Source organism: Thalia democratica, chromosome 6 (genome assembly GCF_965202585.1).
Source record: "Thalia democratica chromosome 6, ktThaDemo2.hap1.1, whole genome shotgun sequence".
In the NCBI taxonomy this organism is placed as follows: Eukaryota; Metazoa; Chordata; class Thaliacea; order Salpida; family Salpidae; genus Thalia; species Thalia democratica.
Window position 1 is genome coordinate 22,840,321 of NC_139170.1, and position 11,922 is coordinate 22,852,242.

General features: G+C 25.4%; 1 protein-coding gene across 2 annotated transcripts in view; it reads left to right on the forward strand.

The window, feature by feature from the left end:
- Positions 1-6,157, forward strand: part of LOC145837951 (BOS complex subunit ncln-like) — a 53,574-nt gene extending 47,417 nt beyond the window's left edge. For both annotated transcript variants that reach the window (XR_014370021.1, XM_082945446.1), the window contains 2 exons: positions 5,084-5,216; positions 5,874-6,157. Coding sequence is in view for 1 of the 2 variants with exons in the window: in XM_082945446.1 (XP_082801572.1) it covers positions 5,084-5,216; positions 5,874-5,939 (199 nt within the window). In the remaining variant the exon portion in view is untranslated. The remainder of the gene's footprint in view (positions 1-5,083; positions 5,217-5,873) is intronic.
- Positions 6,158-11,922: the final 5,765 nt, after the last annotated feature.

Here is an 11,922-nt window from a genome sequence, read left to right on the forward strand (position 1 = left end):
TAACAAACATTGTTAAAGTTTTATTGTGTGATGATTTGATAAACAATCGTCTAACTGTATACTATCAAAATCCACCCGAGTTCAAAATCCACCCAATTATTTTCAATTTTCTTTATTTATTAATCTATTTTATATATTTGTTTGAGTTTTTTTATTTATTTTTCACTATCACTGTTACCCTTAACCCTTACCCTCGATCAGTAAGTGGTTCTCGAATCTGACTGGGTGGATTTTGAACGCGGGTGTATTTTGAACGTGTCCGTCGTCTAACGCCCCCTGGCAGTCATTTAAAAACAACAAAATATACATTTTGTTACAAGTTTATCTAATGAGAAATATCTTACTATTTGAACAAAGACTAAGCATCAAACTGCAATATGCTTTGGGTTTAAAAAATGATATTATATTTTGAATTTTCAAAATTGCAAGCTAATGTTTTGTTAATGCACAGGGTTGCCACAAGGTCAGGAAAAGTCAGGAAAAAATAAGGGTTTTGAAAAAAGTCAGGAAAAGTCTGGAAATTTGACAAAATATGAAAAAAGTCAGATTTTGTTAGTTCAAATTTACAAAACTTCTTGTTTTCCACAGCCTTCAAATGGTAAATAATGGGTGCACGACTATTCAAATTCGGACGATTCAAATTCCGACAATTCAAATTCTTAAAATGAAATTGAAAGGGCCACAAATAAAAAAGTAATATATATATAAATGTCTATTATAAAAAATACATATGTAGGTCATATTAATATCTACAAGATTTTTTTTTCTTTTTTGCAAAATCTTACACATTTTTCAAGATACTTTAAAAATACTGAAAATAACTATATTTTTTACCTTATTTAAGCTATATCTCAGAAATAGTGAAATTACTTAATTTCTAATGCCTTCATCTGGTAAAAATTAATAAAATGAGTGCAAAAAGAAAAGAAATTAAGCCCACAAACTGTGGCTAGATTTAGAGAAAAGATTCTTTTCGACAAGTGTAGAAGCAGCAGGTGAGAACGATTTAAGTAAAATTGTTTTATATGCCAAAAAAAATTAAGCGGGATAAAGACCAGATAAAGGAAACTATATCTTCATTAGATGAAGAGGTTGAAGTGCTTATTAAGAAACGGAGAAAATAAATTTTAGTACATATAGTAAAAAAAACTCTTTGATTAAGTTTTTTATTGTTTTAAGGTTTCAACTGTTAAAGTTCGTTATTGTTTTAATTGTAAAAGTTACTTATATGTCTTTTCGTTTATTTAGATACATTTATGTTTAGAAATGCTAAAATGTTGTTTCTTTTTTCAGACAAGTTGTGTTTATAAGTTAGGAAATACAAGTATTTTGCTGATATTTAGTTTATTGAGCTCTTAATTGCAAATACATTAATCATACATAGATGGTTCAAGTGATGTAATGGAAGTTAGATGACTGAATTCAGCAAAAAAAAACTGTTGTTTTAATCTGTATAAAAATAAGATTTAAAGCTTAATATAATTTTAAGTGTTTGACTAGTATTTTACAATAGGTTTAAAGAGCTTGATTTAGAAAAGTCAGGAAAATTTTAGTAAAAAGTCAGGAAATTTTTCTCAGCTTGATATGTGGCAATCCTGAATGTAGAAAATGCAGAACCTTACTGCTATTACATACAATACTATCATCGTTATTATTTTGTATATAAAGACCGTAATATTACTATTATTATTTTATTTTTTATTAATAATGTGAAAAGCAAATTATGCACTAATATTGTTATGAAAAAAATAAACATGTCTTAATTGTAAAAGATTTAAAAAATAGGTATCTTATCTTTTATCTAGTTTTGTCTTAGTTATCATACATTTTTACTGTTTAACAAAATTAAAAGTAACTTTTGAGATATAAGCGATCAAAGTATGAGCTGAATAGGTTCCTAATTGAAGACGCAAACCAAAAATGCAAAAAAAGAAGTAATTCTTTAAACATTTATCTTCTCCTTCATATTTAAGCCTATCTTTTTAAACTTTTATTTAAGTAAGTTTAAAACTAATGAGAGAAAAAAATAATTTTCTAATGATTTTTTTAATTTTTGAAAAATTTGACGATGAAAAATTTGCGGGCTATACGTTTGTATCAGAATCTTTTTACATAAATAACAATATCTCAAAAGTTAAATAAAGTTTTCAGGCTGTATAGAAATTGTCTTGTAATCTATAATAAAAGCTTCAATATAATAGCCAATTCTAATTTTTGTAAAAATGAATACAAAAATGCTTTGACTGCTCTTAATTGCTTAGTTTAAGAAGTTAATTTTTGATAATCTAAAAAAGTTTGATGCGTTAAATTGATAGTTAATTATATGATTTTGTTTATTAGGAAGTTTAAAAAATTGTCAATTAATCTTTTGTTATAAGACTAACTATAAAATTTATCAAAATTAGTTTTGTTTGTAAAATCGATAGTTTTAGATGCTAGATTCAGTAAATTTTTATTAGATTATATAATTTAATGCTATTTACAACAACTTCGCTTAGGTACGCATTTCTTATGCACTGCTGGTTTGGTACGCACATTTTAGCCGAAAAACGCTGTGTTTCAAAACTTTTTTTTAATTAAAATAAAAATCAAAAACTAGTAGTACGAAGGTATAATAAATTACACTGTATTAAATTTAAATAAATTAAAACTAAAGTAAGCAGAAAAAAAGTTATGAACTTAAATTGTATAACAAAACTAATATTTAAAAACAAATCTATTTCAGTTTATTTATTTAATGAAAATAATGAATAGTGTAATTTAAATTTGCATACCCCATGAGTTAAACATAAGAATAAAATAGATTTGAAAGGTAATACAAAACTTATTTACACGAAAATAATGAACAGTGCTACTAATAATTGCATACTCTATGATTTAAACATAAATGTAATGATAGTATGAAAAAACGATATTAATGAAAATAAAGAGCATTTCAGTTGACATTTTCATACCCGATGATTGAAAAAAATATAAACAGCATATAAAAATTCGTTATTAATAAAAGTTAACATATTAGGCCAGGGTTGCCTAAAGTGAAGAAAACAAAAATAAACAGAGAAATTCAGGAAAAGTCCGGAAAAAATGGGGGTTTTAGAAAAAATTTAGTAAAATTCAGAAAATTTGGTATAATGCTCTTAATAAGAAAGTTTATCATCTTTAAAAACTGCATTTTGCCAGTATTATTTTCAAAAAAGTTCTGCATTTTTTCAGGGTATAACTAAATTTCAAAATGAATTAAAAGTTTTATGATCTCAATTGTGTATTTACTATGTGGTAGAAAGTAAGTTAATTTTAAGGTGTTTAACTAGAATTACTTGTATAGAAAACTAGTACTTTATGTATAAGGTTTTCATACTCAGACTAATCATCTTTGGTTTCTTTTAAAATACTTAAGAGTTATTCAAATATTTTAAGTAATTTTGTTTAACATTTTGGTGTTTTATTTATGTCAAATTCAAGAATTTTTGGCTCTCTGAAAAATATTTTCTGAATGGCTTATTAAAGATGATGATACAAAGATCTTTAAATGCAAGTGATATTTATTTACATTGGCACTGTCCATATGACTGGTGCTTGACATAGAAATAAAAGGCCACGAGTTAACACAGCTCAATCATATTTCTATAATGCTGGATCAAGTTCCAGTGATCTGAGTGGTGAGAGCAGTGGTAGTAGTATAAGCCCATCAGTAAGTTTTGTGAGTAAGTCACAAACTGCAAGCGCTTAATCTTATGGGCTTTACAAACTCACTGTCAAGCACAATTACTCTGCCAATTCGTGTGACAAAGTGACAGAGCTTAACAAAAAGACCAAAAGATGACCAGAACCAAATTGTCATATATATAAATTTTGGCCTTAAACCACAATTCTAAAACACATTGCTGGAAGCAATAAACATATCCAGGTGGTATAGTGTATCTTTTGATGAAATCTACAATGACATCATTAGTAAATCTAAAATGGATATTGTGGTTCGGTATATGTGTAATAATTGAGTGGTTTCACAATACTTAACTTCTAAATTTTTGGGTCACACCACCGCTGAGTACCTCAAAGAACTTTTTTTCAGCTTAACATCCCCTACATGAATCCAAACTGGTCCAGTTAAGTATGGCCGAGCCCAATTCAAATCGGTCTATATATATAAAGTAAGGGGTCAGAGGAATTTGATATGGAAAAGTTAGGAAAAGTCAGGATTTTTTTCAGTTAAATCTGTTGCAACCCTGCTTAATGTTAGTAATTAAAAACCTAAATTTCTTAAGTACGCACTTCTGGCTAGGTATACACTATTGTGCTGTTTAAAAGGTGTATCTTAGAGGTAGGTTACTGTACTTTATATGGTTAAGTTTTATATACATAAATGTTAAATAAATTAAAGACTAATGATATTGTGCTACTCCTCTTGCACAAATATTTTCAAAGTTTGATTACTTTAATAAAAAAAAAAAACCTGCAACTAGTTTTTAAAACTATGTAAGCTTGGTTTTACTGGTTAATAAGTTTTGATGTTTTGTCGTACTATAACAACTTTTTTTCAAAAAGCACCCTTTAAAGAAATTAAAAAAGCTATGGCCCTCTCCAACAAGATTTCTCAAAAAACTACCATTAAAAATGCCTAAGAACTTTTTTTTTGCTCGTCCTCGTCAACTCCAGAATATCTAGTGTAAGTTTCAAATTATGACCTCATGGCCCCCATTTGTCCTCTTTGCTGCTTATGCCCGCCTAAATTTCAGCAATGGCCAACTTTAGGAAACCCTGTACTAAGCTGTTCTTAATATTATAGAAAGAAAATTATAGCTCACTTGGCTGTGTTTAAAAAGTTTTTAATATAAACTTAGAAATAACTTAAGTTATTACTGTTGTATAACTTAGTTTTATTAATTAATGGTTTGAATAGTATGAATTTAAACTGGTAATGAATTATTAATATCTAGTATATTCAAAAAAAGATTCAACTTATGCTATAAATTAAGATGTAATTAAAAGTTGTAAAAAGTACACTTAATCTATTAGGATTTTGAATTTAATATTACTACTTGATAGTTTGTTTTTAAATTATAGTTTAAAAATATGAAAACAGGGATCCCGAGTACAAGTTTTATTCAGGAATGAAAGTTCAAATACATGCTTCAATTGTAAAATCAGCTTTTTTTGATTTATACATAACCTTCGTAATTTTTTCTTATGTTGCAACAGTTTACATGGTCGTGAACGTTAGTTGCTTTTATTTTTTGTACTTTACAGTTTTATCTTTAATTTAATTGTAAATACTATCCTTAATGCTTAAAACTGTAAACTTTTTAAAAGTGTATTTTTTATGTAATTCTCCTAAATAAATTTCAGTTTATGTATCAAGAAATCAATTATAAACTTATTATTATCTAAGTTCTAAATACACCAAAAATTATATTTTTTTAGACAATTTTTATTTCTGCACTGTAATAATTTAAAAAAAAAGATCAAGAACAAATTTAATAAAATAGAAGTTACAATTATTTTTATTGAAATCAATATTTTTAGGTTTATTTAATAGTTTTTACTCTCTCACTAAAAGTTTACAAAATATAAATTCATAATTATTCTTTTATATGCCTTTATTTTACTTTTCTGTAGAAATAATCAATATGCTATAATAGCAATATTTCATCCTAGCTCTCAAATCTACTTTTGTGTTCTATTACTCTGCGAAGTTTTTTATATATTCAAAAGTATTATAAACAAAAATAAATTTATTTAAATATTTCTTCGAGTTTATAGCATCTACTTATGTTAGCAGAGTAGGTTTAACATTAAAGCTCGATAACATAGTTTTTGAAACTATATTATATTACTACTCTAATTATGCTGATAAACTTAATTTTCAAACACAGAACTTTCAAACTGTGGTGACTCTAGCCAAGAAGTACGGTGCCATACAAAAGGTTAAAACTGCGTAAACTTCAATAGTTGCTAATTTAGGTAATTAGTAAAATTTTTCTTTTGTATTTCTTTTTTAGCACAACTTTCTATTTATTCACACTGTACATTAATTAAATCTTTAAAGATTTATAGCTAAAACTTTGAGATTACTTATTTTATTTTATAATAAATACTTTTTTTTATATGTGTACACATAAAGTGTATTTATTAACTTTATAATTTATTTTGATTTCTATGTGTGTGTTTGAAACTATTATTATTATGCTTCTTTTGAAAAAAAAAAATTATAATAAATACTTTTTGATTCACTTAATGAATTTATAAATTTCTTAGAATTTACGAACCAAAAATTTAAGTAAACATTTTATTAAGTTAACTAATCATATAATAATAGAAACTTCACAAGTAAAGTCTAACAAAAATATGTTTTTTATTTTAGTTTTTCAAGTGTAATTATAATATTCAACCTAAATCTCATATATTTTAAAAGAAGTCTTAATTACTGGAAAGCATTTTATTACCTAAATTTAAATAACATACAACCAGGGTTGCCCCAAGGTCAGGAAAAGTCAGGTGAACTAAAAAAAAAGGACAAACGTCAGAAAAAAATGGGCGTTTTTGAAAAAAGACAGAAAGTTTGAAAAAAACGTCAGGTTTTGTGAGGCTTACAGAATTCCTTATTTTCCAAAGCCTTCAAATGGTTAAAAATCCTTTAAAGTCTAAACTAAACTTGCAAAATTTTCCTAGAAATTTACTAAATTACCTAATTTCCAATGCCTTCATCTAATGAAAATTAATAAAATATCCTTCATAAAACTGCAAAAATTTTCTATTAACAAATTGAACAACTACCCTACTTGAACAAGCAGTTTTTGTATACTTTTTAGTATTGATGATCTGTGGCAAGGACACTTTCTAGTGTTTATTAGTAAGAAAATACAAGTACTTTGCTGATAAAGCTATTTATTGCAAATACATCAATCATATACAGATGGTTTAAGTGATGTAATGGAAGTTAGATTATCAGCAAAAAAATGTTGTTTTAACCTGTATAAAAATAAGATTGAAAGCTTTATACTTCATATAGTTTTAAGTATTTGATTATGTATTTTAGAATAAATTAAAATTAAAATTTGTTTTTATAAAGTCAGGAAAGTTTTAGTAAAAAGTCTAAAAAAAATTCTCAGCTTGATCTGTGGCAACCCTGTACAATATAAGTATATACTTTAAAACAAAGCACTTTTACATAAAATAGCGAAAATTATTCAGCTTTAATTTCAATCAGGTTTATAAAATGCAATATTGATTATATAATGAACCCTTTAAAGTAGGGGTAAACAGCCTTTTCAATGTAAATAGCTTAAATTTTTTAGGGACAATTATATTTTTGAAACTAAATTATAAAGTGAAAATAGCGCTTATTAAAGTTTGAAACAAGGTTTATCAAAAGAGGGAATATCGCTCATTTTCAGAGGCTTTAGCAAATTAGCCAGCAATAATTAGTAAATAGGCAAAAAAGGGGAAATATTTCAAAGTAGGCTTTTTTGCACCTAAAATTTCTGTTGTTATAGTACAACTGGTGATCCACCGGATCAGACCTTTTTTTGCTTAGATCCGTATTTTGATTTCAAAAATGTATCCGGATTTAGTTCCTACCGGATCCATGTCCAATTAGTAAAAGGTAGTAATACTTTTTTTTATATAGAAAAACGTATATATATATATATAAATTTCACTAGTTTTATAATAAATCAGGGTTCCCCTTCTATGATTTCCCTAGGCTTTGCATTTTTCCAAAAAAATACTAGATTTTACTTTTTTTTTACTATGTTAGAAATTTTAGTGATAAACCAGATAAAGTTTTTTATTTATAAAAGTATGTTTATGTTTAAAAGTGTTAAAACTGAAATAATAAAAGGGTATATATTACACGGTATTTTTATTTTTTGTTAAGCAAATAAAGAATAAAGGTAAACTATGTAAAATGTAGTAATTTCTTTAACAGTGAATAGCTCCTTTTTTTATTATTGATTAAATAGATTTATGCAAATTGTATATTTTATTCGCGACCGGTTTCGGTGGCAAGAGATTGCGACCTTTTCAAGCAAAAATAAAATATGAAAAGCTCTTTACATCCCAGTAAATTGAGCATTCTTTTTTAGTTAAGGCAAATAACTATATTATTGATTAAAATAGTTTTTGTTTATATATTAAAGTAAGCTCAAATGTAAGTTTTTACTTTAATTGATGTAAAATTTAAGAAAAATTTATTTTCAAGAAACTTAAATAATTCTATTATATCCTCTACTACTTTTGTTAAAAAATAAAAACTTGTTATTATTTTAGAATTTTAAAAGTATAGTAGACTACCGCTTAAGTAGGCAAATTGAACCCGACCAAAAAGTGCGTACTTAGCACGGGTAGTGCGTACTTTTTGACGACATAGTATAATATAAAATTTAGTTATTTGTTTTCTTTCTTACAACTAGCCACCAAATAAATAGTCCAAAGAAACAATTTTTTATTTTTAATAACATTTAATACCTAATTCTAATCTGCAACATTTTTTAATAGAATTTAAAATGATTTATTTTTTCTATAAAATGTTTCTACATAATTAATATATACATTTAATATAGAAAGTCAATGATATAAAATATTAAGCCATATTTTGTTTTGTTAGAGGAAAAGTACCAAACTGCATTGTGTTTACCACAAATTTTCAAAAAATCAATGTGTGTACATTTAAATTTAATTATGACTTAACTACGTTGTTATTGTAGGTTTTTTTAACTATGTCATTTAGATTTATTTTATAGCATTACAGCTCAAATATCATTATTTTATTAACTAAAAAATATTGTTCAAGTTACTTGAATGTAAAGAGCTTTTTTAATTAAGAATACTAGTGCAAGTTGAGTCTTTTATTTACTACCAGGTTTCAGTGGCTAAAAAGAATTAAGACTTAGTCAAGTATAATAAAATATTAAACTGCATTTTAAAATAGAAACTAAGTTATGTTAACTTTTGATAATTTCTTAAAAATTTAACAGCTAGAACATAGGTTGTAACAGTTAAAATTACAAGCTTTAGGTATTCAAAAATTTATAAATTAAAACTTATAGTTTTTTTTTTGTCTAATGAATTGATTTACAACTGAAAATTAATATAAATTAAAACTTACTTATATCTAAAAAAAAAGTATTAATACAGATACATGCTTAATAAATTTACTTAAAAAACAATAACAAAAGTAGACTAATGTATTTGCAATCTTTGTTTTTATCAGCTGTTTTTACTAACCAAGATTATGATATTTTAAAAGATAAAATAAAGTTGTCTCCCTAAAACTATCAAACTCTTCAATTTTGAGTATTTTTCCGAAAAAAACTTGTTTTTGAAAATATATGTTCGCACACGAAGTGACACTTTAGCACAATCAAACATTTTAAATAATTAAATACTAGTTAAGAATATATTAAACATAATTTAACTTTAAATTGTCAGCATCCTGTTGATTACGCATTTTAGACACTTTAAAGTGTGAATTTAAGGGGAAAAATGTATACCAAAATTATTTTTATTATTAATGTATATGAAATTATAGTTAAATAAGGAGTAAGTTGTACGACAAAGCTTGGCAGCCTTTTTAAGTGAATTGCGAATAACATTTAGAGCAATCACTCGTAGGTAGCGATAGTTAGAAAAAATCTTTAGTAGGCTCTTTTTTTTTAGAAGAACTATACTTAATAATAATAAGTACTAGAAAACAAGAAGTTGCAGTAAATTGAATTGTTATTGAACTATCAAATACTTGATTAAATATTTTAAATCTTATACTATTTCAATTCACATAGTAAAAAACTAATATTTTGATTACAATTTATCTAAGTATTTTGCTTGGCTGAAAGATTGAAATTAATACTTTTTTTGTGAAAAACACTAGTTTAAACTTTATTAGAAGAATGAACATAAACAAAATTTACACAATTATATTTAATCTATACTAAAAATGTACTGAATCTCACGTAGGAATTCCAGTAAGCTATCGTTTTCATTAAAATTCGAAACAAGATATAGATAGAAAAAATTGTGAATTAAGTTTACTTACCTTTGCAGTAGTGTATGTATAAATCTTATTACATATACATACGTATTAAAAGGTTGAGACACACGTAGATTTATGTAAATTAACATTTTTTTGTATTGCGATATTCAAATCTAGAATATGTATTTTTAAAATGAATTAAGTAGATTTTTTATAATCTATTAAGTCACAGAGCTTTAAAAAAACAAAGGCAATTTATTCATCAGTATTTATTGATATTTAACACATTTTATTTAAAATTTACGCTTTAAATCTAACTTTACTAAAATTAGTTTAAGTTTATTAAATTTTCTATAAAAAACCTGGAGCTCGTAGATGTTTCTAGGTTTATACAAATAGTTTAATGTTCAAAGTATTAATAAAGTAAAAGTTTTAAAACATCTTCGTTAAAATGTTTTGGTAAAATGAGTTAATATAAACTTAATTTTATATTATTATTAGTAAGTTAAGATTTGCCCTAAAATAACCAGTTGTGTTTTTTATTAAACACGAAGGTTTAGTTTTAACTTGTAACATTTTTAAAGCTTGTTAAATTTTAGTCTATATGTTGCATAGTCAATTTTTAGATTTTAAACATAACAGTATAATGTAATGTAAGCATAAAAAAAGATTGTCAGTCGCCGTGCTAAAGTTTCACTTCGCGCTGAAGTTTCACTGTGTGCTAAAATGTCACCTCTGCTTAAGTATCACTCCGTGCTAAAGTGTCACTCTGTCCTTAAGTGTCACCCCGTGCTAAAGTGTCAATCCGTGCTAAAATGTCACTCCATGCTAAATTGTCACTGTGTGCTAAAGTGTCAATATGTGCTTAAGTGTCATTCCGTGCTAAAGTACCACTCTGTGCTAAAGTGACGCCCGTGCTTTTCTGACCCGTTCTCCAGTTCTTAGAATAAATATATAAACTATGTTTTTATTATATTCCTAGCTACTAATTACTAAACTAGAGAACAATTTAAATTTTCGTTTGCAAAACAAAATAAGAACTTTAATTTGCAACAAATGTATTATACTTTTCATATTTTAACTTAACTTCAGTTGTATGGGTCTTAATCTTAAACAAAAATTTTAAGTTGAAGTATTTAAATCTTTTACACTCGTGTTAATCAAGAATCAAACAGTTTTTAAAGTTTTTTTTACCATCTAACTTATATCCCTTGTTTAAAAATTAAAAATCTATTATTTTTTACTAAACTAATCACTTAAGTTTAACCTTAAAATCATAATTTGATTCATATTGTATAGTTTTGTTTGTGTTTATATACCAATATTTCATCTAGTTCTTAAATAGCAAACACTTTTCATAAATTTAAAGTATGCTTTTTCAGATTTTTTATTTTTTAAGCACTGATGAGCTCTATGAGCAAAACATTGTTTTCAGAATAAACTTAAAAAAAAGTACTTAAAAATATAAATTATTGCAAAATAAACAGTCACTCTGTTTCACCGCAAAACAGACTTTCAAACTTTGATTGTTATTCAAATTGAATAAAAACCATAATTTAAAAATCCGTTTTGCAGTGAAACTGAGTGAATGTTTATTTTGCAATAAATTTAATTAAATACATAACACGTATAAAACACGATTTTTTTTGTGTTAGTTTAATACGTAGTAAATTAAATGTTGAAATACTTTTATATTTTAATCTATAAAATTAATATTTGTTGAAATCCTTTATTCAAACGTCATATTTTAATTTTTTGTTCTTTAAAAGTCTTACTAAGCAAATATTTTCAAACTCATTTAAGATTAATCACTTGAAAAAGAGGTTCAAGTTAGCTTTGAAAACGTTCGGGTAATAAAAATAAAATGAGTGACCTATACATAATTAATCGCAAATGGTACATAAGTACGTGTAAAAACCTTCCTATAATAGTATAAATAAATCGTTTTTTAT